This window comes from Simochromis diagramma, unplaced genomic scaffold, assembly GCF_900408965.1.
Source record: "Simochromis diagramma unplaced genomic scaffold, fSimDia1.1 OVJJ01000669.1, whole genome shotgun sequence".
Taxonomy (NCBI): Eukaryota; Metazoa; Chordata; class Actinopteri; order Cichliformes; family Cichlidae; genus Simochromis; species Simochromis diagramma.
The window spans coordinates 4,730,607-4,757,796 of NW_024387458.1; the positions used below are offsets into that span (position 1 = coordinate 4,730,607).

At 39.5% G+C, this 27,190-nt stretch overlaps 3 protein-coding genes across 8 annotated transcripts in view; 2 read left to right on the forward strand and 1 right to left on the reverse strand.

Annotated features, from left to right (window-relative positions):
• Positions 1–1,682: 1,682 nt before the first annotated feature.
• cdk5r1b (cyclin-dependent kinase 5, regulatory subunit 1b (p35)) lies at positions 1,683–22,191 on the reverse strand. 4 transcript variants are annotated; one of them, XM_040014388.1, is made up of 4 exons: positions 22,180–22,191; positions 6,560–6,796; positions 4,178–5,337; positions 1,683–3,584 (listed from the first exon to the last, which is right to left on the reverse strand). In XM_040014388.1, exons 3-4 carry the CDS (start codon positions 5,080–5,082, stop codon positions 3,563–3,565), a joined length of 927 nt encoding a protein of 308 aa, XP_039870322.1. In that variant the 5' UTR covers positions 5,083–5,337; positions 6,560–6,796; positions 22,180–22,191; the 3' UTR covers positions 1,683–3,562. The 4 variants fall into 4 exon arrangements, with proteins under 4 accessions (XP_039870322.1, XP_039870323.1, XP_039870321.1 ...); XM_040014389.1 differs by lacking the exon at positions 22,180–22,191 and having other exon boundaries at positions 4,178–5,334; positions 6,560–6,927; XM_040014387.1 differs by lacking the exon at positions 22,180–22,191 and having other exon boundaries at positions 6,560–6,927.
• psmd11b (proteasome 26S subunit, non-ATPase 11b) lies at positions 9,158–18,010 on the forward strand. Of its 2 annotated transcripts, none has more exons than XM_040014385.1 (13): positions 9,158–9,353; positions 10,416–10,517; positions 11,060–11,256; positions 12,165–12,222; positions 12,515–12,709; positions 14,307–14,451; positions 14,543–14,603; positions 14,973–15,035; positions 15,289–15,414; positions 16,134–16,169; positions 16,279–16,330; positions 16,423–16,565; positions 16,660–18,010. In XM_040014385.1, the coding sequence occupies exons 1-12, from the start codon at positions 9,263–9,265 to the stop codon at positions 16,563–16,565; spliced, it is 1,269 nt and encodes a 422-aa protein (XP_039870319.1). In that variant the 5' UTR covers positions 9,158–9,262; the 3' UTR covers positions 16,660–18,010. The 2 variants fall into 2 exon arrangements, with proteins under 2 accessions (XP_039870319.1, XP_039870318.1); XM_040014384.1 differs by having other exon boundaries at positions 9,167–9,353; positions 16,655–18,008.
• The window catches only part of LOC120723080 (vesicle-fusing ATPase-like), a 28,924-nt gene continuing 21,062 nt past the window's right edge, over positions 19,329–27,190 (forward strand). Inside the window, exons 1-4 of one of the 2 annotated variants that reach the window (XM_040014382.1) lie at positions 19,329–19,459; positions 22,561–22,646; positions 23,173–23,269; positions 25,238–25,277. In XM_040014382.1, coding sequence (XP_039870316.1) covers positions 19,448–19,459; positions 22,561–22,646; positions 23,173–23,269; positions 25,238–25,277 — 235 coding nt within the window. In that variant the 5' untranslated portion in view covers positions 19,329–19,447. Of the gene's footprint in view, positions 19,460–22,560; positions 22,647–23,172; positions 23,270–24,868; positions 24,885–25,237; positions 25,278–27,190 lie in introns of those variants that run through there. The other variant, XM_040014383.1, reaches the window with a different exon arrangement.

Consider the following 27,190-nt stretch of genomic DNA (forward strand, 5'->3'; position numbering starts at 1 on the left):
TCAGAACCACAAGTCTCATTAAAATGATTTAAAAAAGAAAAAAGAAAAGAAACATGAACCCGAAAAAAGTTGCTCTACAGATCAGCGGTTGGGTGAATTTACCAGAAGAGGTTATTTCAGCTTTATTGCACCCTGTCACTCAAATGCCTCCACATTAAAAAGTCTAGATCTGTTGGTTTTGAGGAATTGTTGCTCTAGAGTAAGAATTGTGGGCTCGCAAACATCATGTTGAAGAAAAACTTCTCTGCTCCTCCAACTCTGACAGTTCATAAGCCCAATCTAGCCTTCTCATTCACCTGAATGGGAAAAGATTTGGGATGATTTTTAAAGAATTCAAAGCCCATAAAACAAACATGTTACAAAGGTATAAGCAGCTGTTTCGTTGCTGGGCTGGTTGTTTTGGTGTAACAAGCAAACAACAGGGATATATGCCTGTGATGTGACTAATACGTACAGAACATTTTTCACTACAAACTAAGCCCCCGATCTAGGAATCATTGATCCATCCATCTGTTTTTCTTCCACTCATTTAATTCAGCTCTTATACCAGTTGAGGCAACCCCGGACAAATCACAGATCTATCACAGGATCTGGAAAGTAAACTGTATCTAATTGCTTGAAAATTTGAAAATTGATAAAGATAAAAAATTCAAATAAATATAGCCCTGCAACATTTCTGGGCTACAGCTGCATCGTGCTCAACTGACTTCATACTTTTGAAATCTTGGAAGCATCACTTATTGATTTGGAAGTCCTGAGTATTTACCATAATTCTCCTCAAGGCTGGGAGACTTATTGATAACAGCTCTGGGCACTTACTTGGTAGTTATTTTGATGCATTGTTTAAATTAATTTTCAAATAAATGAACCATCTTTGCTGTTGCAGAATTCTTCCATAGACTGCAAGCCAGGCACGTACCATACTGTGTCACCACCCATGAGCTAGCTGTCAAGCTATCGTTTTAGACCAGATTAGATTTTGGTGTTTACTGGGCTGCTTCCACGATAAATCCACACAAACCTAATAAAGCTCTTTCCCTAAGAAAAAAGATGCTAATATCAGATCTCACACACATTAATCCACCGCCGGAGGCACAAAAAGACAAACGACGGCCTTGAACGATCAGTGCATTTTATTTTTTTCCATCACAGTACAAAAATAAATTAAAATAAGCAGAAACAAACTAAAAAAAAAAAAAAAGTTTCAATTACAGCAACAGCTTTTTTGTCTTTGTCAGAAAAAAAAAGATTGTTTTTTTTTACTGAATAGCATCAACGCCCCTCCCTCAGCCCATCATGGGAAAAACCGAGTCCTAGTATCAGTGTGGCTGGAGAAAAACAACATGTCACACATTCTTCTGTACAGTTAAAACGCTGTCATTCACACACACACGCGAGCGCACGCACACACACACACGCACACCTTTTTTCATTCGCTCACACGTGCAGCCTTCGACTTTTTTGATTTTAATCACCTTTTTTTATCTACAAAGTACGCAACGAGATACAGAAAAGAACTTGACAGAAATCGTTAACTATCACTTGAGGTTTTTTTTTTCATATTTTATAAGCTTTTGAAAGTATTTTTTCAAACAACTACTTAATGATGCAAGTGAAAAAACATGGCACGTTTCAAGTGGGCATGTGGACAGAGAGAGAAAGAGAAAAGGGTGTCTGTTTTGAGGCCCTGTATCCCAAATGCCCTGCTTTTTTCTGCTAGAGCAGAAGCCCGTCCAAAGTGCGTGTCCCTCTATTGTGCCAGAGCAAATCCCTCTAAATGAACTGTCTTCTCAGCCAGCGTGTGACTCCACATCCACAGCAGAAAAAGCCACAGGTCATGACTGCCTGAGCTCCTCATTTTCTCTGATTCGCGCAAACACAGCAGTGATGAGAGAAATAGAGAGGATGGGTGAGGAGGGGCAGATCTTTCTGATCAGAGCTTTCTGTTGGCACTGCCAGCTTTTTAGACAGATTTTCAGAATACTGCAAGCTAAAGAAGTTCACACAATTTCTCTTAAGACACCAATTGTGAAGCTTATATAACCAAATACTGTAGCTCATGTAGTAATTGAAGTCATTAGGTTAAAGAATGAGGGATATCTCAAGTACTCTGCATGCTTTCTGTTTGGTTATTCCATGTCTTTGTAACTTCTGATTAAAACTGTGATTAGTCTTCTGCAGCTTGCCTCATCTCTCTCATCAGAGGCCATGCTGATGGATTATCCTAAAGGGTGAGCTGTGCTTTTCTGCAGTCGAGATGCAGGAGTCATTGCGGTTTAATTGATTTATTCCACTGTAAAAATGGTTTGTGCTTTCTGTTACTGATATGTGGGGGACAGCAGGTTGGGATAGCTCCCGATTCAAGTCAGTCTCTCAGGACAAAAGATATTCTCGGGGTGATTCTCATAACTAACAGCTCAGCGTGAGTCAAGGTGTCCTTCGGGATGCCACATCGGTGATGGTCAGATTTAAGCATGGTTTTGATCTAACGGCTTTTCTTTTTAAATTAGATATCCACTGATAAATCCCTGCAACATTCATTAGCATAAACCAGATCAATCTTCATTCCCACCAAAGATAAGCACACCGGCTTTAACCACCAAGCCCCCTTCACCTTTTCTTCGTGTCCTTCCCTTAAAGTCTCTCATTGCAGTCTCTCATTTACATTAAATGTGCCTAAATAATACATAAGTGGCAATAAATTAGGTTTCGTTATATTAGTGTGTGATGAAAATCCAACCTTCATTCAACAGCTGGTCAACCAGCACAGAATTTTCTCAGACTTGTGGGATTTTCATCAAAGATATGGCACTGTTTTAACATTTTCTATGCTGAATCAGAAGCACAAAAACTCAAACATCATTCCAAAATGGTTGCAACACAACCTATAACGACGAAAAGTACAAAAAAGAATTTCCCTGGTAAACAAATAGCCTATTTTAGCAAGCATAGCTAAATAAACTAGTGTCACTTTGTTCACAGCATTCTCTAATGCAGATGCAGTTGGTTTACAAATCAAGTAAAAAGAAGAACTGCTCCTGCCCTCCTGGAGACTCTGTAAAATTGCATGGCACACATGCAAAAACGTTACATTTTTCTAAGTAAAAAAAGAAAAAAGGAGAAAAAAATCAAAGAAAACTTGTTCCAGAAAAGCAATAAATAAGCCTCCACAGGTGCAAGCCTCGGAGTAAAACATCCATTAACTTGTTTTATTTTTTTCTAGATGAAAATAAAGTAGGTCTTTCTGAACACACACAACATGACCACTTGTGACTGGCCACATGTCCACTGGCTGTTGTCTTTTCTTTTTTCTTTTTTTTTTTATCAAAAGTTCCACAATGCAGTGCTTATTGTCCATCAGGTCGCTGCAGAGCCGTAAACAGAAACCCACGAAAATATGGATCCAGCACTGATGGCCCCCGCTGTCCTTTCCTTAGATGGCCGGATATGCATACAAAAATGTCCAGTCGTATCTGTTTTAATGGAGAGGACGTGGGTGTTGGCATTCCAGAGAGGCAGGGTTTGCAGCCGGGGGTGCCTGCTCATCCGTGAAGAAAGCCAGTCAGGCGATGGCCCTCACCCTCCTGCAGTAAGTAGGCAGTGCACATCACATCGTCAAACAGTCAGAAGGTCACTGCTGCAGCCTCAGTCCTGTCCACATTCATTGCTGTAGATGTAAGCTTCCTTTTCAAAACAACTTTTTTCCTTTTTTTAAAAAAAGTTTTCAGTATTTTATATAGATATAACATATCTGCATGTTAGCAAAGGATTTACCCAAGTCTGGCATTTCTTTGTTTACATATAACTGTGAAAAAAAGAAGAACAAGCTTTCATTCTTGGGTGTATTCATAATCCATCCTTTGCTGGTTTGGAAATAGTTTTTTTTAAAACCCTAAGCCCCATTTTTTGGTGACCTTTGTGACCTCAAACACACACATATGAGATAAACATGACCCATATCAATCCCCCGACCCCCCTCCTTCCATCAATCAGTCCTGCTAGATGCAAAGTTGGTGTGAATGTCAAACACTTCTGAATCAGTCTAGTTTCTCAGCAGTTTGGACGATTATAAATAAAAAGCATCACAAATATTCTAAATCCCAGACTGGAGGTTGCCCCCACCTCCCCAAACCTCTTCGCTCCCCCGCCCCTACCCCACCCCCAAGCATCCCCTCACCGGTCCAGGCCGATGAGCAGGCGGCTCCTCTCCTCCTCCTTCTGGCTCTCGTTCTTCAGGTCGGCGAACACTTGAGTGAAGTAGTGCGGGTCAGAGTTGATCTGCAGCATCTTGGCGCTCATCAGGTTGATAATGGACAGGCAGCGGTCCCAGAAGGTCTCCTTGGAGCTCTCAACCAAGAAAGGCTTGAGCGGGTAAGAGATTTCATTGCCCATGTAGGAGTAAGACAGGTAGAGGCAGGTGAGCAGCACGGCTTGCAGCTCGTGCTCCGTGGCCACTTCAGAGGAGACCACATCGCGGCACAGCATGTAGACAAAGACCACATTGGCGGGGGTGATGAATCCCTGGTCCTGCCAACCCTGGAGCAGCAGGGAGCGGTCAACACTGCGCAGCCACAGCACTGGGTCAGTGGGTGACAGGTGCTTCAGCCGGTAACAACGTCGGCACAGAAAGTCCCCAAGGCAGCGCAGCAGCTCACTGGTGGAGGCCTGGACGATCACTCTCTTAGGGGTGCCAGGGGCCACATTGGAGTTTGTCAGGGGGGCCTTCTTGACAGACGATGTCGTTGTGTTGGAGTTCTTGGTGAGAGCTGGAGTGCTCTGATCCTGGGTGAAGGTGGACAGGTTGGCGCATGACTGCGACTTCTTCAGGTTCTCGTTGTTCAGGTGGGTAACATTGTTCTGGTAGGTGCCGTTGGGCTGCACCTTCTTGGAGCCTTTCTTCTTTGCTGACACCGCTACGATCCGCTTCCAGGGGAGCACGTTGATGAGCGAGTGGCGCTTCAGGTTCTTGTCTTTGGCGTTCTTGCTGTTCTGGACAGCTGTGTAGTGGCCCACGGTGGCTGGTCCATCTTCAAACAGAGCCGACTTTCTGTAGCTAGGTGACAAAGATAGCACGGTTCCCATGGTGACTGCAGGGAGGCTTCCAGGGGCTTTAGCCGCACTGGTTCAGAAGACGTTTGGAAGGGGTGGGGTGGGGGGGATCCTGAGGGTCTCAAAGCCTGGATGTTTCTGGGAGCTGAGAGTCCCAGGCTACAGGCTGCTGCTGGGCATCTAAAGCGCTGGAGGGGATTGTCCTGTAACGAGCTCTCTGAGGGGATTAGAACCACCTTGACTGTTCTATTTCAGCTCCCTGTCTGCGTCTCAGGATGGCCACTGCTGCTGGAAGCAGAAAAGATCAATAATCAGAAACATAATTAGTAAAAGATCACTCCCGTTTAGATTATCAGTGAGTTTTTTTTCATAGAAGCAAACATTTTTCTTTTTCATCAGATAACAGAACCATCATTCACCTTACATCAGATAATATCTGTTTACAATGTTTTCATGCACTCTTGTCTGAGTGCTTTATCCGGCAATCAGGCTTATTAGCAGTATTGATCCCACTCAGTAAGTGGTGGAATGGATCAGCCTATAGCTTAGGCTCATTAGTAAAACGGTATAGACCCCCGCTGCTGCACATGATCAGCACAATAATCACCTTATAAACGCTTGAGTGTGAAAACGGCGCTTTAGCTGATTTTTATGTGCAGTAGATTATAGAGCATGTAGAGTAATGCACGTGTGATTCAAATAGAATCATGTGTCGTAAATATTTTATAAGAGCTATATTTTACGGTCAGTGGCGACGAGTAAGAGTGAAGCACGCGCCACCCTTCTCGCTAAAATGGAAGACCGGAACGTAAACACCGTAATAACAGGTGAAGGTCGCGTTTGATCAGCGTAAAAAAACAAAACAAAAACAAAAAAAACCCCAATGTCACGACAGTGATGTCCGTTAGAATTAGACGAACAAATACGTAAAGGGATGTTCGCATTTTTTTTATTTGGACGTTGCTCACTGCAGCACCTTTGAACACGAGAGGCAGTCGGTGGATCGACCTCGCTCTCTTGCGCAGGATGCAAGCTGTTCGATCCATCATTCCAGCGCCCCTGTTATCAGCTATTATCAGCCTCGTGGCTCAGTTATTTGTTGCGAGAGAGATACCGAAGCATCAGGCGAATGTGCCTGCGCTGGATTGAAATGAAAGGATTTATTGGCCTGTTCGCCGTGTGCATCGGTTGCTCTCCGTGGTGCTGAAACTGAGCGTCTGCGTCGAAACGAGAACGCTGGTTGTGATAGGCGGTGGCTTTAAAAATGAATCAAATCCTCATCTTTTAAACCTCCCCCGTCCCCGAAAGTGTAACAATGCGTCGACGCATTGTCTGTCTTCACCTTCACAACCCTTTACTTTACATTTATAATCATATTGTCTTAATTGGATATCGCTGCGCATTGTTTACACATAAAATGAATCCACAAAAAGTAAAAAAAAAAATGCCTGGCTTTCAAAACAAAAACAAAAAAACAGAAAACAGCCCCCTAGATTCGAAGCAAACTTACCAAGTCTCCAGCTCAGTGTGAAAATAACTGCGATATCGAGGTGATGCTCCGCGTATCGAGTCTCTTCTTCCCTATGAGGCGTGATAAAAACACGAAACCATCTCGCAGGATATGAATGCAACAAAGAACGTAATCCGAGCTGAGTTTAAAAATATATATTTGTGTATCAAGCAGCGCATCAACACGCGCCTGCTGTCGGCGGTGCGCAGACGACGGCAGGCAGTTGTGGAATGGATGCTTGGATGAAGATGTGCTTGCTCCTGGTCCTCTTGGCCGTGAGATGCGGATGCTGCGAGGGCTGATGTTGTGTTGTGCCACTGACTGTGTGAGGATGGTTGACGCAAAGGCGGTGGTGGGGCGCCGCTATGCGCTCTGTGCGCGGTGTTGTTTCTGATGGGAAACCACTCCGCCTTTAGCCACACACACACACACACACACACACACACACACACACACACACACACACACACACACACACACACACACACACGTGCTGAAAATGAACCCGATGAACTCTTAGCATGTTTTTCTCGTGGCACCCTATAGCACCTACATAACCAAAGCAACAGCACTCATCTGGAAGTACCCCTCCGCCTACTTGTAATGTGAGCATAGCCCCGGGTTTGCAAGCCTGTTGTGAATATAGGTCCATTGTACAGCCTGATTGGCAGATTTTAATCTCCATACCGTGTTGTATATTTCAGAGGGCTATTTTTACAGTAACTTGCTGTAAAAACCCAACTGTATTGTATTTATTTATTACAAATATTTATATTGAAATAATTTATTCTTATTTATTTCTTTTTAGATAAAGGTCGGGATAAAATATTTAATTTGCCATTTGTACACATGCACTTGATCTGCATAGCCAATGTTCTGTAAAGCCTATAGAGTCAGAGTCAAATAAATACAACTATATATTTAAGTATAAAACAAAGTGCAAACCGAGGTAAAGTAGCGTTTCTTTTTTTAAATACATAAAGATAAGAAATAAATAAAGTCTTAAGTAATTGTGTAGATTTTATACTTTTATGCATTATTTAACCTTTATTTAACCAGTAAGTCCTTTGAGATTAAAATCTCTTTCTCGAGAAAGATGTGACCAATGCACACCTTTATAAGATTAAAATGGTCAGGTAACAAAAAAGAGAAAGAAACGAAAAAGAAAGCAAATTTATCCATTTCCACTGCATGTTGAACAGAAATCAGTCATATTGTGACAAATGCAATATGGTTAGAGCAACAGAAGGGGAAAAAGGCTTTGCAAGTTGTAGTCGAAAGTCCAAACATTATCTTGGCAAGTATTCTCTTTATCAAGCTTGGTGTGGATGCGGCCAGCAGCATCTAACATACTTCATCATTTTATTGTAGGATATATTATATTTATTAGATGAAATTACCATAGCGTTTCTCCATGTGTGGAAATAATCGTCTTTTCTGAAGTGATCACAGCAATAATCTAGGCAGATTTAAGGCTTTGTGTGTCACACGCGTCTCTCAAACATTTAAAAAACACACAGTAAAAAATGTAGTACATTTAAAAAAAAAAATACAATAAAGCACGTTTATAGAGAGGGTGATATCATGCAAAACTCTCACGAGGCAATGTAATCTAAAGTTTTTAATCAGAAAGTAGGTTTTGTGTACTGTGAAAAATAGAATTAGTATCCATAGAATTCAGCTTAAATTGGTTCAGTTTTATATCTATAGCACCAACACACAACAAGAGTCACCTCAAGGCGCTTTACAATGCTAGATAATGAAAAGATCAGTATTAGAGTGCAAACCCCAACAATGATGAATCCCTGTTAGCACAATTTGGCAACAGCGGGAAGGAAGAACTTCCTTTTAACGAGAGAGCTCTGGGAGAACCAGGCTCAGGGAGAGGCAACGTCTGCCACAGCTGGTTTTGGAGTGAGGAAAAAGATAGGAGAACATGGAGAACATTGAGAGACAAGAACAAAACAAAAACTATGAGAGACAGAAGACAACAGTTATTGACATGCAGTAAATTTAATGACATTATTTGTATATGTTTTTCCAATTAGAATATGCTTCAGCAAGAGCACAGAATGAATATCAGCACACATTTAGGGACCTAAAGAGATATTATGACCTGGATACTACGCCGGGGTAATTTTGCACTAAATAAAAATATAATTGCATGATTTTAATCCATAACAAACACACCAAATAGACCACATTAATGTTTTATCAGTTTTTAGACTGTCTCCCAAACTGATCTCAGAATAGCACAGTTTAAGCCTGCGCGCATCATTAGGGATGATCGTTCTTAGGGCGGCATTTAGCCACGGAGCTCTCTGAAAGGGATCACATTTTAAACTGAACTTTAAAACTGAATAGAAAATAAAACAGAAAAATAAACAGACCTCTAAAAACTGTAGTCAAGGTTTTAAAAAAACTGAATACGCCATCAAAATTTACATTAATTTCTCACAGCTGGTAGAAGTGAAGACGAAATGGATCCAAGATTCTCAGTTATTGTGGGGAGAAAATTGTCATGGGCAGAAATAAGAACTAGTTTCTATTTATGTTTTTAATACTGCAACAAAGGAATTTGATGACTACATTTCCCATTATTCCTTTCAATCCCGACATGCAAGATGTACAGTGGCGTCACAGGCGTTTGGTAACGTAGTCCCCGCACGTATTTTTCATTCAGGCAGCATTTGAATAAGGAAGATGGCGGCTGCAGCGGTGGTTGAGTTTCAGAGAGCTCAGTCTCTCATTAGCACGGATCGCAACGCCTCTATCGACATCCTACATTCAATAGGTGAGTCTTAGGCTGGTGTTTTGAGGTGAATATCATCCCATTCACTGCTGTAATTAATGATTTTACAGTTAGTGTGAGGCGGCGGGGTTAGCATGTAGCTAGTGGCTTTGAATAGCTGGAGCCGGTGGTGTGCCGTGCTGACTCACTGTAGAACGGTGGCTAACGGGAATTGCTAGCTGGTGGATGTTAGCTCGTTAGCACCGTTGCTAACTCTAGGCCTAGCCATGGAATGTGTCTGTTGGTGGTTGTCAGAATTGTGCATGAGTTCCACTGTGTGTGTGTTGGAGCTGTGACACTGAGCACAGTTGTCATTGACCCAACTAAAGACTGTCATGTTAGCATAGTTAGTGTTGAGGCTAACATCATTAGCCTGTTATCAAAAGCCTCTCAACAACACAGTGAAAAGCAGCTACCTTATAAAGCGAGAGGACCTATAACCTGTTTCATAATCAGCTGGACCTCTATAAATAACTAAATGATGGTGTAAACACACGAGTAGTGGTAAAGAGTTCTTACATTTCCCACAACAGACATAGCTGTCCCCAATCTGCCTTGTCACACCAGCCCTACTAGCTGGCAAGATGTCATTTTCTCTTGTTTACCTCTAAGGAACTTATGTTCTTTCCACCTGTATATCTCTAGTATCAGTGCTGAAATTATTAAATGCTCAATTCCCCTGAAACTGCTCAAAGGGGCAAAATCATTTCTTAGTTATTAAGCCACAAATTGACTGTTTCCCTCAGGATTGTTTTCTTTAGTAAATTAGTTGGATTTTGGAGATGGTTATGGGACTAAGATATCTCAGTTTTGTCCTGCACAGCTTTGGCATTTCAAAAGTATTTCTACAGATTTTGTTATTGAGGATTTTATAGAACCAAGAAAATTTAATTTTATTTATTTAAATATTTTTGGTTAAACTGTTTATGTCACATGACAAATCACAAGATGGGACTGTGTATTGTTATAATAAAGTGTGGATCACTATGCATGTTTGTAAATTTACTTGCCTCATAGTTATATTTTAATATTTTTTTTCTCATGTGAACTTGTTCTGTTTATCAGTGAGAAGAGATGTTCAAGAGAACGATGAGGAAGCGGTTAGAGTTAAAGAACAAAGCATCTTGGAGCTGGGCACACTGCTGGCAAAAACGGGACAAGCTGCAGGTAATGTTCAAAGACATTCTGTGTACATTTTATGTTTGGCTAAAACCTGGGTCCTGTTCCAGAAAACAGTTTCAGTAAACTCTGAGTCTAGACTTAAAGTCGGAATTGATTTACTCTAACATGAGAAAAGTTAAGCTTCCAGAAAAGCTCATCTGACAGGGGTGAAATTCAAGTTACATCAACTGAATATAAAAATATAAACCATACAGATAATGGTTACATCTAGTAAGAATATCTCACTGAGATTTCAGCATTTGTAGTGTGAACTTGTGCTGATCTGATAAGAGCTCTTATAGCTGCTTTAGGTGCAGCAGGAGGTGCCAATCAGAGAGAAAACCTGCCAGTGAGCAAGTTAGGTTCACAATCTGTTTAGGTTATACGTCTTTTTGCAACAAAAAAACTCAGTTTTCCTCATTTCAGGGTTAACAAAATAAGTTTTCACTAAAACTGTTGCAGGGCGCTGCTCAGACTAAGAGATGTTGTCATATATATGTTTTTGCTCTTAAAGTTTTGAATAAGTTTTTTTTTGTTTTTGTCCACAGAACTTGGTGGACTCCTGAAATTTGTGAGGCCTTTTCTGATGTCCATCAGTAAGGCCAAGGCGGCTCGGCTCGTCCGCTCTCTGTTAGATCTATTCCTTGACATGGAAGCAGCAACGGGGCAGGAGGTGGAGCTGTGTCTTGAATGCATTGAATGGGCCAAGGCTGAGAAGAGGACCTTCCTACGACAAGCTCTGGAGGTAAAAAGATGTCTAGCATAGGCTTGTAAAAAATCTAAAATGTGTAAGCCCATACATACTTTGTCCACACCACGTATGAGAGCAGAAAAGTGTTAAAACAGTGCTACGAAGTCTTTTTCCTGAACTCTATCACTTTTACACCAGATGTGGCCTTTCTACTTTATAAAAGGAAGGGGAAAGATAACTGGATTAAGTGGGGGATTATTTTGTATTTTGGAAGTTTGATAGTAAAGACCTCCAGAGTAGTAAAAGCAACAAATTGCAGTACATGAACTGTGCTATTCTGATAGAAGAGGAGTATAAAGATGGTTATTGGATTTGTCATAAATGAAGTTATTGCTAGCTGATATATCTGTCCTCCCACCTGACCTCACTTAGTGCTGACATGGAACACAGTTTATGAGTAATGATAGTGAAAACAAAGAAATATGATATCCCAAACATAAATAGCAGCTGTGGGAGAGATCAGATTTAATGCGTTCTGACTCATGGAGTGGGAGACGCTGTGATTTCAGACAGATAATGATGGAGCGATTGGTTGTGCAACACCACCACTGTGACTCTGAGATGAACCTGGATGAAAACAGGAAACCTAAGAATTCTTTACCTTTGCCTGAAGAGGATGACAGTTGTAGTTGTAATTTACAGCAATTATTGGAAAGCTAATAAAATGCTCACGGTGTGATTTCTTGATGCTCAGTGCGGAGCTCGATATGATACCTGCAAGAAACAGTTTGATACCAGTTACAACCAGATGTTTTCATCATCAAAATGCTGTAGAAGTTAAGATTACTCTGATGGAATTAATAAAGGGTACGATTCTGTCATTAGTTGTTTCTTATAACTGTTTCCATGTCACAGCTGTTGCTGCTGTTCTCTGCTCATCTAACAGCTTCTTGTTCTTTCAGGCACGACTGATCTCGCTCTATTTTGACACCAAAAGATACCAGGAGGCCTTGGCTCTCGGTGAGTGTTTAGAGATCCTTTTTAATATTTTTATGTTTTGGGTGAATAGCAATGTCTGTTTTCTACCACCAAGATATTTGGCAAGAAGTCTTTCATTCTTCTAGTGCTAAATTTAAAAAGTTAATGCTTGACTAAAATACTTCATAAATAAGGGGTTATGGGAGGAAATTGAGCAGCACATATCAGCACTATAATTGTGCATTCATCCCCAGGCAATTACATAATTTTGATCAAAGTTATTGCAGAAGCTGGCGTACACAATATTAACCCAGATTTGCCCTCTTACCCTCAGGCTCCCAGCTGCTCCAGGAGCTGAAAAAGATGGATGACAAAGCTCTTCTGGTTGAGGTGCAGCTGCTTGAAAGTAAGACATACCACGCCCTCAGTAACCTGCCCAAGGCCCGCGCAGCCCTCACTTCAGCCAGAACCACCGCCAACGCCATTTACTGTCCTCCAAAGCTCCAGGCAGCTCTGGACATGCAGTCAGGTAAGAGTTACCAAAGTCTTACCTGGAATAACTTTCTGTCTGGGTGAATTAACAAAAGGGAGACTATTTTTTTCCTTCATTTTTTTATTCATAAAGATGCGGGATTGTAAAGGCCAGGTTGACACTTGACCGGCTGATTACTGCTGAATATTTCTTGCATGGGGCTGAAACGGTTAATAAGGTAGATGGATATAACAGCTAATGAATGGTGTGCTCTTCCATTGTAGAAGGTAACTGAACAGACTACATAATATTATACCTCTGCCTGAAGGTACATCATCCATGCTCTGCTCAGTAGAAACGCAATGATCCGATACTGATTAAGAAAAAGTAATAATCAGCCTAAACAGTCCCTCTGAATAACTAGTGAAAAAAAGAGGTGTCAGATTTAACACTGATGATGCTTGAAAAATGTTGCAAGGGTTAGTTTCACATTTTTACAGTAAAATGAACAACTTAGTTGTTCAGAGGAGGGGAAAGGACTGATGTCAGCAGATGCTATGACGATGTGAGATCGGCACAGTTTTCTGGCTTTTTAAGCCATCCTTTCCTGCAACACTACCATGCAAAAATTCAGACTTTGTCATTGATAGAATCTTTTATGTCGTTCGATTGCAAAAGTTGGATATGTGGAAAATTAGTGCCTGATGTCTACCATGTTATCCTCTTTTGGTTCAGTCATTGAGTAGGTGCCAGGCATGCCATAAATCTTTGACGAGATGCCCTTTTCTAGAGTTTAATATTGTTTGATAGGATCTCATAGTAAATGGTCATTTTCTGGCCTTTTTTCCTTTTTCTTAGTTTCAGCTTTATTTACAAAAAAGGCACATTTTTCTATTCTTGTTAAGTTGAATGAAGTTATGGTGGTTTAGAGTAATAAAATGTTGATGTAGACAGTGCTGCACCATCAAGAATTTTTACCCTTATTAATAATTATTTTGTGTTTTAATAACATAAAGCAGGTCTTTTCTCGACAGGTGCATGACAAATTTAGATTTGATCTCCAGTGCCTCTAACGGTTATGAGTATGTGAAAACCACACAGTTTCTGATGTTGAAGCCAGAAGAGCTTGGAGGCACGATCTTATCATATTTATTCATGGATATAAATGGTGGAGTGGAGCTTTTCTAGTCTTATAAACAGTTTAAAGCAGTTTGCACCAAAAGCTGCATTCAGGCAGCCCTTTTACGATTGCATACATACTCATGACACATCCGGGATGTTTTTGACTTTCAGTGTTTTGACTACACGGCAAAATACAGACTTTGAGGTGCTTGGGATCAAACTGCTAAATTCCTGATTACAGGATGGCTGACTAAATTCTTAGACTTATAGCTGCATAACACAATATGGCCTGAAAAATATGACACAACATGATCATTTCTTTTGTACTTTCCAGCGTTATGATTAAGTTGTCCATGTCGGGCAACGCCCAGAGAAGCTCAGCACATGGTGGTTTTAATACTCTTTGGAGTCATGCAGTCATATGGCAGCCTCGGCGCTCCGAGTTTTTGTTGAAGCATCACATACTTCACTGTTGTGGGTTTTTGTTTTTGCCTGAAATGGTAACTGTCATGCTGTGTCATCTCTGGTGCAGGGATCATCCATGCAGCAGAGGAGAAAGACTGGAAGACAGCCTACTCCTACTTCTTTGAGGCCTTCGAGGGTTACGACTCAATCGACAGCCCCAGAGCCATCACAGCACTCAAATACATGCTCCTGTGCAAAATTGTACTCAACTCGTAAGTAGTACTTATACTGTTTTACAGTAATACGTGGTACTAAACACTCTTTAAATGTCTAATGAATGTATTTATTACTTGACTCTTTCAGGCCAGAGGAGGTACAAGCCCTGATCAGCGGTAAACTGGCCCTCAGATACGCAGGCAGACAGGCAAGTACAAGCTGTCACTGGATTTTTATCCAAACACGGAAAGAATCACAAATGCTGCAAACCACCTTTTGAACTAAATAAAATAGAAATATCAGTTGTGGATTATTCACAAAGCAGCAGCTTTAGTGTGCAAAGGTGTAATAAACGTGTTCTTTAAGTGAAGCACACAGTTTTTGTGCGAGTGCTGCAGACTTTTACTCAAATCTTTGATGATATTTGAATTTAAATAAATGTGTTGGTGTGTTTCAGAAGAAAATGACCTTCACTGTAACTACCAGATATTTCTTAGTTTTGTGTGGGTGCTTCATTAATGTTTTTTTTTCTTGATAAAAACATTACTAATATTTTTTCTCATCTTTCTGTTTGTAGACAGAAGCATTGAAATGTGTAGCCCAGGCCAGCAAGAACAGATCATTAGCAGATTTTGAAAAGGTAAGAATGCCTTTTGCATTGTCAAATTTTGCCCGGTGGCTTTAGATAAAGATAAAGAAACACACATTTTGTCATTATGGTCTCTTTGGCCTCACATTTGTCAGCTGAGGGTGAGGTGACACACTCAGAAGTTAACGTTAGGTCCTCGATTTTCATTTTGAAGGATTAAAACCTTGACGTTTTGTGTCGTAAGCTGCCTCCTTGTTATTTGACAATTTAAAGTTTTCCTAAGTCAGAGTTTGGCATGTTCCAGGCCCTCACAGAGTACAGAGCAGAGCTGCGGGACGACCCAATCATCAACACTCACCTGGCCAAGCTGTACGACAACCTGCTGGAACAAAACCTCATCCGAGTCATTGAACCATTTTCCAGAGTGCAGGTGAGAACATACAAGGCTCAGGTGTATATAGGAAACCCACCACTGTAATACAAAATGTGAAAACTTTTACCAATCAGTCCTAAAACTTTACATTTGCTGAAAAGTAAAGTTGAATTTGTGTCTTTGAAGAAAAAACATCTCATAACATGGGGGATCGTTGTAAATACAGCCGCTAGCAGACTTTGTTGCCCTGGCAGCCATATAAGCCCCCCTCTGCTTTTCTGAGTTAATGCGATACCATCTCTTGGCCTGAAAGCTTGATTTTACAAGCAATAATGCTTCCCCCTCCCCTGCTGTTTGGTTTATTACACTTTCATTTTGGTGAAAACTTTGGGAGATACTGGCATCTTTGTCTCTAGAGTCACTGCATAACTGCGTGAATATATTTTAGATGCATCACCTTATTTCCCAAAGGTATATCAGTTTGAGTGATCCTGGAGAAACCCTGCATATCCAGAAATGGCACACGGACACACTGTGGACTATTAGCATGATGAGGCAGCTACATTAAAAGCTTTTCTATTTGATTTAACTCTTGTGCTAATCATACAGTTTATACTGCGTATTTCTATCAAACAATAGAAGCTGAAGTCTGCGTGACTGCAACAGGTCTATTACTAGATACTAGTACAGACTGATGTTATTGTTTGTTCTTCATCATTACAACTGAAAAATGTATAATTAAGACCTGTATTTAATTTGTGTCCTTTGGTTTTCAGATAGAACACATATCAGGTCTAATCAAACTATCTAAGGTAAGTGTTGCTGCATTTTGGATTTATTATTTATTTAAATTTTTTTTAAGCTAACATTCAGTCTTGTGTATCTCAGCTCATTTTTAATTCCTTATCTTTATCTCTTTAGGGCGATGTTGAGAGGAAATTATCACAAATGATTCTGGACAAAAAGTTTCACGGTAATTGTGTTGTTGTATTAAAAAAAAAAAGTATTTTGCAAAGCTATACTCGGCAGTCTGCTGTAATACTGTTTTTTTGCACGCCGCCTTAGGAATCCTCGACCAAGGTGAAGGTGTTTTGATCATATTTGAAGAACCCCCAGTGGACAAAACATACGAAGCAGCTTTGGAAACAATTCAGAACATGAGCAAAGTCGTGGATTCGCTTTACAACAAAGCCAAGAAGCTGACATAGGTGAGTAAAATTAAAGGATTCGGTTATATGTGCAGTCTTCTTTCTCTCGTCTAAATCTATTTTTCTTCTTCTTTTTTAAACCCCCTCAGAGCAGATCACTGCAGCAGTGAGATGGAGAAACTGTGTGTTTGACCAGCGTGTGCAACATTTTCAGAGGGGACAAGGGAGAGCAACAGGAAGTCCCACAAACTGCAACAAAACAGGATCCCCCACCATCAAACCCTCCCCCCTCTCTACCCCTCCTCCACGGACAATTTCATCACTTTTTTTTTTTTCCTTTTCTTTTTATTCTTTTTAATTTTGATATCTCTTCAGGATTCTGTATAACACTCAGCGGCCATATCAGGCCATCAGGGAATATTGTACAACCACAATAAAAAAAGATGGAAAGGTTTAAGAATATATATATGTTTATATCTGCTGTAAGGTTCGGCCTGCCAAGCCTTAAAGCTGACTCCACTGCAACCTCAAAGGTGCAACTTTGACCTCTGTGGCCTCGGGCTCTGCGAGGCTTTCTCTTCCTCCTCCATATCTTTCAGAAGCACACTGTTCAGTTTTTGGAAGGTTGGGATGCTCCTTGGAGTGCTGATTTTTAGCCCAAGAGCTCCCTCTAGCTCTTTTTTTTTTTTTTTTTCCCTCCTCCTCCTCGCCATATCAATGCCAACAGTTAGTCCCCTCTGTATTTCAGATATGTATTAAACACTTTCTTTGTTTTTGGTTTTTGTGTTTCTTTTTTTTTTTTTTTTTTTTTAAAAAGGAAATCAGATGGTTGCCACGTCTGCCCCTCCTGCTATTATAAGTTTCTAGAACAGACAGGATGCCATTTCACCACTAGTGCCATGTTTTCGGCGCTTCTGTTTGCCTCAGTGTTTGGATGCAATGAGATCGCAGGGTAGAGGTGGAGATCATCGCCTCTGAGCGTCTGTGAGTTAACCCGGGTGAACAGTTCTCCATTGTTAGTTCCTAGCACTAGTGTGGTATGCTAGCAACCAAACAATTTGTATGGTTTTGATTTGGTTTTTGATTTTTTTTTTCCTTTTCTCGTTTTGTTTTTCTCTTATAAAGACATTTTCGAAAATAAATATTTTGTATTTTAAGGATTTTGTCTTGTCTCTTGCAAAAAAGGAAAAAAAAGTTGATAATTTGGGCCAATGGAGCTAGTTTGTTAACCACTAAGCTGCATGAGGTGGTTAGTAGGCTGGTGTTTCATGTTGCAAAATTCTCTGACATGCATTTAATGATGGTAGAGTATCCCAGATGATGTATACGATAGCAAATGTCTTTTTTTTTTCTTTATTTTTAAAGAAGAGGTGTTTACATTTAAAAAATTAAAATTACTCCCAAAATGGAGATGTTAACACCCTAAGAACAAGACTACACTTTTGTGTGCTGCTCTGTCAGTAACAACTTTACATCAAAGGGCATTAAATCCATTTTTTCTAATGGCTTTGATTTTCATTTTGCTTTTTTTTTTTTTCACTAAAGGTAATTTGTTTTATCACATTGAATTAACCTTTTCTATGATTCTAAGCAATCATTTCTTTTCCTCAAAAAACAAGAAGCACAAGTCGTTACTGTAGCTGTCATGATAATTAAGAGTTCCAGATCAAATACTGCATCATTATGAGTAACTTTGGATCCCCTCGCAGCATTTCTACAGATTTTTTTTTTTTTTACTTTACAGATTTTCCACATCTGAAATAAAGATTTCCATTTGCCTTTGAAATTTAAGCATCTTGTTTTCCAGCTTATGTTTTCATAAATAGTTTTCTGCTGTCCACGTGATTTGAAGGCAGTTATATTTAAGTTTTTATAACTCATAGAACAAGACGTGGTTATCAAATTGCACATTTATAGTAGTTCTTTATTAGAAGTTTTTCATGTGGAAACGATATGATTCCCAGAGCAGACAGATCATACACTCACTGGACACTTACATATGCATTTTCCCTTTAAAACAGCCTTATTGCTAAGTAGCACAGATGGAACAAGCTGCTGGAAACAATCCTCAGATATTTTGGTCAATACTGACATTACCGCATCATATCAACACTTCCTGCAGATTTGTTGGCTGCACGTCCGTGATGTAAATCTCTCCCCTCCACCACATCCGAACATTGCTCTACTGCACTGAGTTCTTCATCTACAGAAACTATTTTGAGAAAACAAAACAAAAAAGTTTCACACATTATCTTCTTCACAGAATCCACAATCCATCTGACTAAGCACATTCACATTTTAGCCACATTTTTTTGTTTATTTGTTCTTTTCTCCCATAATTCTTGTTCCCAATGATAATAATGCCTATATGTTTAATATGTGTTTTCACCTTTATATTGCAAATTACAATGTTGTATAATCCACAAATTGACATTTTAATATCTGATTTCCTAAAACATTTATTTCTTCAACGCCATTGTTTTATTATAGCTGGACTTAGGACCAGATAAGCCTGGTCCAAGGGCTACATAACTTTTGATATCCCTAAATAACATCCCAGTTTGAAATTTCTGAGGGTTTCTAATATGAAAGGAAAACACAGGCATAATAAAAACTGAAGACTGTAATCTAAAACTAAGTCTAAACCCAGCCTAATGTTATTGTGGATCATTTTTCCCCATATAGAAAAGATTTTGTTTTATCTATTATCTGACACAGCCTTTTTTTTTGTCACCTTGGAGCAATCCAACCTGGGAGAAGATCAGTTTTATGGGTGTCTAAGGATTTCAGAAACAAGCTTCCCGTCGCTTGCGTGATGACGTTACAGTACGTGTTGAAATCCCGCCTCTTTCGACGTCAGTCTGTGCGTTTACCTCTGTCAGCGGAAGCTTGATGCAGAGTTTTACCAGAAGTAGGATAAAAAACAAAAACAGCCCACAGTGATGTCTACACGGGTGAGTTTATTTGAAGCTCAGACTCAGAAGTACACTTGGAGCGGAAAATATTGAAGAATAAGCCGGAAGTACACTTAGAGGACTGCAGGGGGGTTTGTACTCGGACAGTGAGCCAGCACAGCACTAGCTGTGTGGCAGATTCAGTTGTCATTCATAACTTCGTAGGCAGCCCGGAAGACAAATGGAGTATCTTATGACCAGTGTGAAACTCAGCATTCATGCAGCTGTTTTTGTTTCCCACCTGTGAATTATTATAAGTAACATTTGCCATATTTGGGCTGTTTAGCTGTGTTTTTAGCCTCGATATAAAAAACCTGCTGTTCAGGGTTGGATGTGTCTCTGAAGTGAAATGAAGGAAGTGTTGCGGTGTTTAATGGGTAAAAGGGAACAAGAAAGGCACATAAAGAGAAACGTTTACTGAAAGCCCAAACTTACTTTTAACTCAGTGTTAAAAATTGCATTTTTACTAATACTTTAGCTACTTTCAATTAACCAGTAATTAAGCCTGAAAAGCCCTATGTCACTGGGTATAGGGCTTTTCAGAGATATAGGGTATTTGGTGATTTTAAAAGTGTGATATTCTAATATATCATCCTATATATTAATTCACACACATGAAACAAACACATTTCAGCAGCATTTTTGTTATATGCAGTAATATATTTGCTTAGGTACTGGGGCCTGTAATTGAAAGCAAGGTTAGTATACCCAGGGTATGTTTCCTTTGTCTGGATTCACCCCTGACATGTCAATCAGACTAAGCAGTCACATGAAGCTGGTCATCATCTCATTAAGTTAACCCAGGATTTCCCAATCTTGCTACAAGTGTATTTGTAAGGGGAGGCGTTAACAGCACAGCCGCTGATTTTGCAAAATAAGATGCACCTTTAATAGCAACCCTGCTGCTGCAGACATATCAGCATTGTAAGAGAAAAAACTCTATACAATAGTTTAGCATTAAAAGTACTGTATTAATGTGTGTGTATTCTAAATGCTTTGATCAGTAATACTGGAAAAGAACTACTAGGCTATCTTAATAAAGTTTAGTCTATTTGAAGGCATCTCTGTCAAGACGTGAGAGAATCTGATGCATTATAGTCAAGTAGCTTTTTCCATTAAAGTTGTATTTAATACAGTTAATATTATAGCATAATTCATGCGTATAATATTAGTAACCATAGCTTTAAAATTAATGTAGTGATCGTCGTTTAGATTCACCTCGGCATAGTACAGGTGTTACTGTCAAAAAGAGAAAGAATGGGCTGTTCTCAGCCAGTGCAACATGTAAACGTGCATTTTGTCTGCATACACACAGCCTTAGTTTTTAGTCAGTTTTGCTGTAGCTGTGTAAAACAAAGTGCCGCTGGATGAGAGTAAGAGGAAAGATCAATTTTCTTCTTGTTTAAGCTCGTTAAACAGATGCTTTGCTAAAGGACTTTTATCAGATTTTTCCCAGTAAACGTCTTGAATGTTGATAACAGAAGTGAGGGCTGCTGTGGACTCTAGAAAAACATGTTCTTTCATTCCCCCAGTTCAACATCGCAGTCACTGTTTGCTGTGTGGAGCTAAGTTACTAACTACACCCATATTGACAGTAAGCTTCACTGCTGTTCTGTCATCAAACTTATTGCTGAGAAAAACAGAGGCCTCTTGGGCTAAATCTTGTGTAGTTGCAAACGTGAGTCAAGTATGGTTTTACATGCCATGTCACCTTTCTGCTGTACAATAAAATTGAGTCTGTTCATCTGGATGTAGTGTTTTCAATGGGAGAAACATTTCATGATTCATCCAGGTGACTTCTTCAGTCTCAGAGGCTTTTTTAGGCTTTTTTTTGGTACTTTAGTACTTTTTTTGTTCAGAGAGGAAGGGGAGGGGGCCCGCTGAACATGGGTCAAGACACCTTCCTGCTATTGTTTTCCCTTTTTCAATGAACAAACCTAAAACGGTTCTTATTATCACCAACAACTCGCCAAAAAAAAAACAATTCTTAATACTTTTGACCTCGGATAGACTGACAATCTGAGATTATCAGGAGAGCTGAAAGGCACAAGAAAGCCTACTTCCTGAAATGCTCAAAGTAGGCCAAGATTAACGTTTTTAGATCTAGGTCAGCACTTAATCATCTTTTTGGATATTTGTGATGAAAGCAGGTTAAATCTTGGTCGCTTTCTAAGAAGGATGTAATGAGATGGGGGTTTTCTTGTAATTTTCGGTGTTTCTACAGTAATTTGGTTTGGTAATGTTTTTTTTTTGCTACGCAGCCTGTGTGTGTCAGTATAAAGACTTGTGTATGAATTTGCCTTGAGACATTTTCTGTTTTCATAGTTTCATAATTATTTTTTTACACAACAGCCTGATGTGGAGTCATAAAGATCACTGAGCTGCAAACCTAGTGTGCAATTACAGTACAAAATGATTCTTCAAGGCCAGTGTAAGAGTTGACTAGGCTACGCAAAGAGAGTAGTAAAAAAAAAGCATGCATGCATGTGACTCAGGTGTGCAGAAAGTTAATGTTCTGCTGTGGCTTTGACATCATTGCTTTGCATAGTGCAACTGACAGGAAAAAACCTACCAGCACAGAAAAAAAAGATTGTACAGGCCCTGTGTTGCATTGGACTGCTAGTTTTAAACCTTTTTAAAGATTAGGGTGCACTAAACCAAAATTTGAAGGCACACTTCATTAATACTAGCAATAAAAGGCTTCTTGGTTCAGCCATGACAGCACACGTGTGCTTCTATGCTGTTAAATTCAGCTGGGTAAATCCAAAAAGGAAGGAAATAATACAAATTATCATGTCACTTTCCCCATGATGCACTTCCCACCTGACAAATTTACCTTTAACTGGTAGAAGAAGTGAGGTAATGTGCTAACAGTTTTAGCTAAGTTGCAAAATTAAATTAATTAATTTACAATTATTCTGGCCAAGTGTGATGATCTGATTCTTTTTTGTGTCATGTATGACCATAGGCCGACCAAACCTTTTACCCTGAGGTTTTTCAACACAAAACAAACACAAGTGATGTAAAGACATAACTTGAGAAATGCTTATATTTCTATTTTTTGTCTTTTGCAAAGTCACATTTTTTTTTTCTCTGTTCAGGTTATGCAAACGGCTCGATGCCCGTCAGACGAATTGTCGCTCACCAACTGTGCTATCGTCAGTGACAAGGATCAACATTTTGAACAGTGAGTCAGATTTTTGGTGTGCATCTACACAGGCTGTGTGTCTAGTTTCATCAAACCAGTGGGTTTATGTATCAGCTGATAGTGATGTCTGCATTCAGATTTTTGACGTTCTAGTAGATGGACAGACCCAGTTAACAGACCCCATTATGGGATGGATGTTTGTATGTCCATGGAATTTGCTGAGTCATGGTCTGATTAATCCAGTAAGATACAGCTTAAAGTAAAATAGATACAAACTGTTGTTGTTATGCTGTTAAAAGGCCAAGAATGAACTGTCCAGCCCAAATCATTCAGTTTATAATCATAAATTCATCAAAGACAATTAACGTAAACATGTTAGGTGCTTCTGTGAAGGACAGTCAAACATGTTACCATTACATTTATAATATATGACTTCATTCGTAACTCAAGCCAAGGTATCTCGTTTGAAAACCTTTGTCAAGACAAAAAAAAAGTAATGGGAATTTGTTTGTTTCAAGTGTTTGCTTCATGTTTGCTTTCCTTCTAATTCTTCGTCTCGATGCAGACACGTGATTGTGCGCAATTCAGCCCACAAGTATGTTTTCACCTTGAAGCCGCATTCCAGTGTGAACATCAACACCATCGCCTTCAGTCAGGCTCAGGTAGGCTCAAATGTTTGAGAGTTTCAGATGATCCTTGGCTGCATGTTGTCACTGATTACTCGGTTCCTTGATGTATTTCCTGCAAATATGATATCTCAGTATTTTTACCGATCCTTTTTTACCACGACTGTTTTCTGTAAGTACAGCGTCTTTAAATTCAAAGATTGTAGATGTCAGGAGGACGTTAGCAGGTCTTAAATTGGGTAAAAACAAACTCAGATAAACTATAAAACATGACTTAAATAAATGTGTCATAAATGAATAAAGTTAAAATGCAGAAACAGTCTGTGCAAAATTAATTATCAGACCGTGCAATGCTCAAAGAAACAGCAAAATAACCCAAGAGATCTACCTCAGACTGTACAGGCCTCAGCTAGCATGTTAAATGTTAAGGGTCATGACAGCACCATTGGAGAAAGAGTGAACAAGTATGACTTGTTTGGAAGTGCTGCCAAAAGAAAGCCTCTTCTCTCCAAAACGTAAACAGCAGCATGGCTCAAGTTTGCAAATTTATATGTGAACAACCCACGAGGATTCTGGAGCAATGTCCTTTGCACAGGTAAAGCGGAGATGTTTACCCATGATGTACAGTGCTACTTTGGCAAAAACTAAATAGTGGATATCAGTAACAACACCTCATGAGGGGGGGGGGGCTTGTTTTTCAGCCAACCTGAGCACCTCGCAGTCATTGAGTTGACCATGAACTTCTTTACATACAAAAGTATTCAGGTTTTACATGTGAGGACATCTGTCCAACAGATACTAAATCATCAGGGGTAATTACACACGCTGCTTCTCCATTGTTTATTTTTTGTTAAATAATAATTACATAGTGTAATTTATGATGTGTTTCTGTTCATCTGAGGTTGCATTTACCTAACTTTAAGACCTGCTGTAGAATAGATCATTTATTATGTCCTGAAATGTAAAATCTTAGACTTGACCGAGTGTACTTTTTCTGTTTTATTGATGGTATATACTGTATTTTGAACAAAAGCAGCAGGTGAGCTGTTAGGTGTGCAGCAGTGATTAGAGTGATTGACTGGAAAATGTGACTTCCTAGCACGTATTTAAAAGCGGAGGTAACCTGCGTCAGGAGCTGCTGTAGTTTTCAGGAAACTTAGTAAAACATTTCAACATTTTCACCTTTTGACCGATTAATGTTTTTAATCAGTAACAAATAGCTCAGTGTTTTGGATGAGAGGTTTCTATGAGTTCCTGAGCCACAGCTCATTACCTACAGTAGATTGCAGTAGTCACATGACCAAGCTGACCAGCATGGAAACTAAAACAATGCACTGTTTGGGACACAGTGAGCAGCAACAGACACAAATTTGTGTCATAGATAGCTTCCACTTATTAAAAAAATGCATGAAAACACTTTGATGGTGTTCAACAAAGCATATTGTTGTGTATTGCTCTTTTAATCTTCATAGCAGTTTGCAATCTGATATTCTGACAAGTAAACTTAAAAACTGTGGTAGTTTGAGAGCTCTTTGCATGGACCTCTTTGTTTGTCTCAAACTGTCTGTTCCTGCTTTTTCCTCTTTTTGCCTTGCCTCTCTCTGCCTGCTCTTCTTCCATCTATAAACTTGGCAGCTACGACCGCACACAGGTACTACTGCAACCCCCTCAAAATGGTCTTATTTTACCACAAGAATTATACTTACTGAATGACCATTTAAAACACGGAAACTGAGTCTGCCTGCTGTCTCAAATAAAAATGGCTAGTTGCCCATCAAAGACACGAGTGATGTATTTCAGTGGAGTTTTGTGAAATAAGACCATCTCGCAGAGGAATGTTGCACTGTGAAACGTGCAGTGATGTTTTCTGTGTGGTAGCTTCGTAGGAAATGTTAGTGCCTTATAGACTGCTAAATGTTAGCAAGGTTGTTGCCATAGTGCGTCACTTTTTAAGAGCAAATGATAAGGCGTGGAACTAAATCAATCACTTCTCTTTGTTCACAGAGAAAATGGGCAGGCATAATAATTGGACAAGAGATTGAAGGTGAGTTGAAGATTTAATCTTTTCAATGCATTTTTTATTTAAAGCTTTCCACATTTGGCCACTTGGGGGCAGCAGAGCAAAATGAATACAAAACATGAAGTTTTTTTTGCTTTTTGTTCATTTGTTTTCTCCCCATCTGACTTCTTCTGGAGAAAGAAGTCCCGTCTTCACTTTACAGATATGTGATACCTCGTAAATAAGTAATAAAGTGTTCACTTCATTTGAGGTTTTTCCTGGTTCATATTGGGGATGAATTTGTGAGACAGTACACAAGATTGACAGAAATCTCTGCATTTTCATCCTTTTTTCATCCTGTTATTCTCGAGGCTTTAGAATGCAGTTATACTGATATAGCTGATAATTAAGATAAATTCTGATAATAATAATAATTTCTCTTATGAGAAGCTCTCAGTAAAAGTTTCTTACATATATGTACAGGGTGCATAGACTAATGATTGCTATAGTAAATAGGTGTGAAACTCATTTTAGTTCACAAGCCACATAGAGCCCATTAAAGAGAGCCAAACTAATGAAACCTGTGCACCACCAGTCTAAAAACACCTCTGACTTTAGCCTGAGTTTTGTGTAAAGAGGTTTCAGTATATTCTGAAAGGTCTAACACAAAACCTTTTGTGATTGCTACTGTTACATGGTTGTGTATTTATCAACAGAGTTTCAGTATTTCTCTCATAGAAGTGAATACCTTTAGAGTCACTGGCAACCAGATAAGAAGCACTAGCAGGGACCTTGAGGGTTCTTTGATGTAGCGTGCATACTCCTGACTGCACACTGCAGTCTTTCTCACTGTGCTAACTTCTGATGGTCTTATCATACAGATTTCTAATTGTGCGTGAGGTTAGAGGGTATAGCTATTATTCAAGTGTCAGGAGGGAATGAGGGAATATGATTTGCCCGGCAGATTGAAAGACAGTTTAACAATACGTGTAGGTGTTGCCTCTGCATATCTGTCACAGAGGCTAGCCAGCATCCAGTGAAAGAGGAAGACTTTCCTTTGATAGATATTTCTACTTAGCCCCTTCGGCTAAAGTGGTGCGTCTTACTTGATTTGGGGGGAAGAAAAGAATAAATGTCGTCATAGTTTTAAAATTTGATCCCCGTGAAAAACATGAAAGCCCTTACTCTTATTCTTCACGTATTCTTATTCATCAGATCACTATGTTTTGGTATTTAAACCTACCATGTATTTAATCATTCAAATCATTTTCATAATGAATATAAATGTGGTAGCAGTGTCTTCTAGTGACTATGATTAATTTGGGCATATTGAATGTGGATATTTCCACTACCTGGCAGCAGTGGAAATATCAGCACGCTACTTGCAGACTATCTCATTTTCATAACGAGATAGCAGCAGTTTGAAGAGATTCGGTTTAGAGTGAAAGGGGATGATGGATCATATCTAATTCAGGAGCTGCCTGGATTTCACATTTGGTTTCTCACATTAAAGGCTGAAGGAGCTGCTGGCTGCTAACGAGGAGCTAGTGATGTGGTTATCCCTCCATATGCACTAATGAGCTCAGATTCAGCTATTTAGTTAGCATTTAACAAGAGATGAGAGGGATACTAGTAGATATAGCAACACTCTCTTTAAATTCTAAAGTTATACATATCAGAACGTAATAAGTAACCTGGTGCTTAGCAGGTCTTAAAATTAGGTAAATAAAACCTCATATCAACTGCAAAAAAACTACATATTGCATTTGTTATTACTTATTTAATAAAAACTAAGCCAAATGCAGAGGCAATGTGCAAAAAACTAGGTATATTTTACTGCCCTGTGTTGCTAATCAGCTTTATAAAAGCAACATTTTATCAGTTTGCTGTTCTGGACACTTTAGGTGGGTGTTAACAAAATGCAAAGGAGGAATGATGCCAGCAGTAATCAACTGTAA